This window comes from Buceros rhinoceros, unplaced genomic scaffold (genome assembly GCF_000710305.1).
Source record: "Buceros rhinoceros silvestris isolate BGI_N320 unplaced genomic scaffold, ASM71030v1 scaffold27436, whole genome shotgun sequence".
NCBI lineage: Eukaryota > Metazoa > Chordata > Aves > Bucerotiformes > Bucerotidae > Buceros > Buceros rhinoceros.
This window is the reverse complement of record NW_010418489.1, coordinates 1-1,933: the sequence shown is the minus strand read 5'-3', so window position 1 is coordinate 1,933 and position 1,933 is coordinate 1. Positions and strand designations below refer to the sequence as shown.

The following is a 1,933-nucleotide window of genomic DNA, read 5'->3' as shown; positions in this document are numbered from 1 at the left end:
TCAGGCGCCTGCTGCGGCTGGATGAGACCTCGGGCTGGCTCAGTGTCTTGCACCGCATCGACCGGGAAGAGGTGAACCAACTTCGCTTCACTGTCATGGCCCGAGACCGGGGCCAGCCCCCAAAGACAGACAAGGCCACGGTTGTGCTGAACATCCGTGACGAGAATGACAATGTGCCTAGCATTGACATCAGGAAAATAGGGCGCATTCCACTCCGGGATGGGGTGGCTAGCGTAGCCGAGGATGTGCTGGTGGATACCCCAATTGCCCTGGTGCAGGTGTCAGACCGAGACCAAGGTGAAAATGGTGTGGTGACCTGCACTGTGGTGGGTGATGTGCCTTTCCAGCTCAAGCCTGCCAGTGAAGGTGAAGGGGAGCCGCAGAATAAGCGCAAGTATTTCCTCCACACCTCAGCCCCTCTGGACTATGAAGCTGTCCGTGACTACAACGTGGTGATAGTGGCTGTGGACTCAGGCAGCCCCAGCTTGTCCAGCAACAACTCCTTGCTGGTACGGGTCGGGGACACTAATGACAACCCTCCGGTGTTCAGCCAGGCTGTGCTGGAGGTCTCCTTCCCAGAGAACAACTTGCCTGGTGAGAGGGTGGCCACGGTGGTCGCCACGGATGCAGACAGTGGCAAGAATGCTGAGATCACCTACTCCTTGGAGGCACCGCCCCTCTCGTCAGAGGCACCAGGAGGCATCTTCAGCATTGACCCTGACTCTGGGGATGTGTCAGTACAGGCGGTGTTGGACCGTGAGCAACGTGACACCTATGAGTTTCAGGTGACGGCCCGGGACAAGGGCGTGCCATCACTGCAGGGGTCCACCACAGTGGTGGTACGGGTGGCAGATCGCAATGACAATGAGCCGCGCTTCATGCAGGATGTGTTCACTTTTTACGTGAAAGAGAACTTGCAGCCCAACAGCCCCGTGGGCATGGTGACTGTGATGGACTTTGACAAGGGCCGCAATGCTGAGCTCAGCCTCTCCATCCAGCCCAGCGACCATGACCAGACAGCTGGCATCTTCTCCATAGAGAATGACACTGGAACCATTTTCTCCACTGTCTCATTTGACCGGGAACAGCAAACCAGTTACACATTTAAGGTGAAGGCAGTGGATGGAGGTGAGCCACCACACTCTGCCACCGCTACCGTGTCCCTCTTTGTGATGGATGAGAACGACAATGCTCCCACAGTCACCTTCCCCAGCAACAGCTCTTACACCGTGCTGCCACCCTCTAGCAACATGCGCACTGTGGTGGCCACGGTGGTGGCCACTGATGCTGACACTGGTCTCAATGCTGACCTCAACTACAGCATCATCGGGGGCAACCCCTTCAAACTCTTTGAGATTGACCCAGCCAGTGGCGTAGTGTCGCTGGTGGGCAAGCTGGCCCCCAAGCACTATGGCCTGCACCGCCTCGTGGTGCAGGTGAATGACAGCGGGCAGCCCCCCCAGTCCACAACTGCACTGCTCCATGTCTTTGTCAACGAGAGCCTGTCCAATGCCACTGTGGTAGAGAGCCAGGTGGCCCGCAGCCTCCACACACCCCTGGCCCAGGACATTGCTGGTGATCCCAGCTATGAGCTGAGCAAGCAGAGGCTTAGTATAGTAATTGGTGTGGTGGCAGGTATCATGACTGTCATCCTCCTCATCCTGGTGGTGGTCATGGCCCGCTACTGCCGCTCCAAGGGCAAACATGGATATGAGGCTGGCAAGAAGGACCACGAGGATTTCTTCACCCCGCAGCAGCATGACAAGGCCAAGAAGCCCAAGAAGGACAAGAAAGGCAAGAAGGGCAAGCAGCCCCTCTACAGCAGCATTGTCACTGTCGAGGCATCCAAGCCCAATGGTCAGCGCTATGACAGCGTAAATGAGAAGCTCTCGGACAGCCCCAGTATGGGGCGGTACCGCTCGGTCAACGGCGG

At 57.6% G+C, this 1,933-nt stretch overlaps 1 protein-coding gene across 1 annotated transcript in view; it reads left to right on the top strand.

Annotated features, from left to right (window-relative positions):
• The window catches only part of PCDH7 (protocadherin 7), a gene marked incomplete at both ends in the record, with an annotated part of 2,317 nt that extends 389 nt beyond the window's left edge, over positions 1 to 1,928 (top strand). The window contains one exon of the mRNA XM_010138572.1: positions 5 to 1,928. Within this exon, the coding sequence (XP_010136874.1) occupies positions 5 to 1,928 (1,924 nt within the window). The remainder of the gene's footprint in view (positions 1 to 4) is intronic.
• Between the last annotated feature and the right edge of the window lie 5 nt (positions 1,929 to 1,933).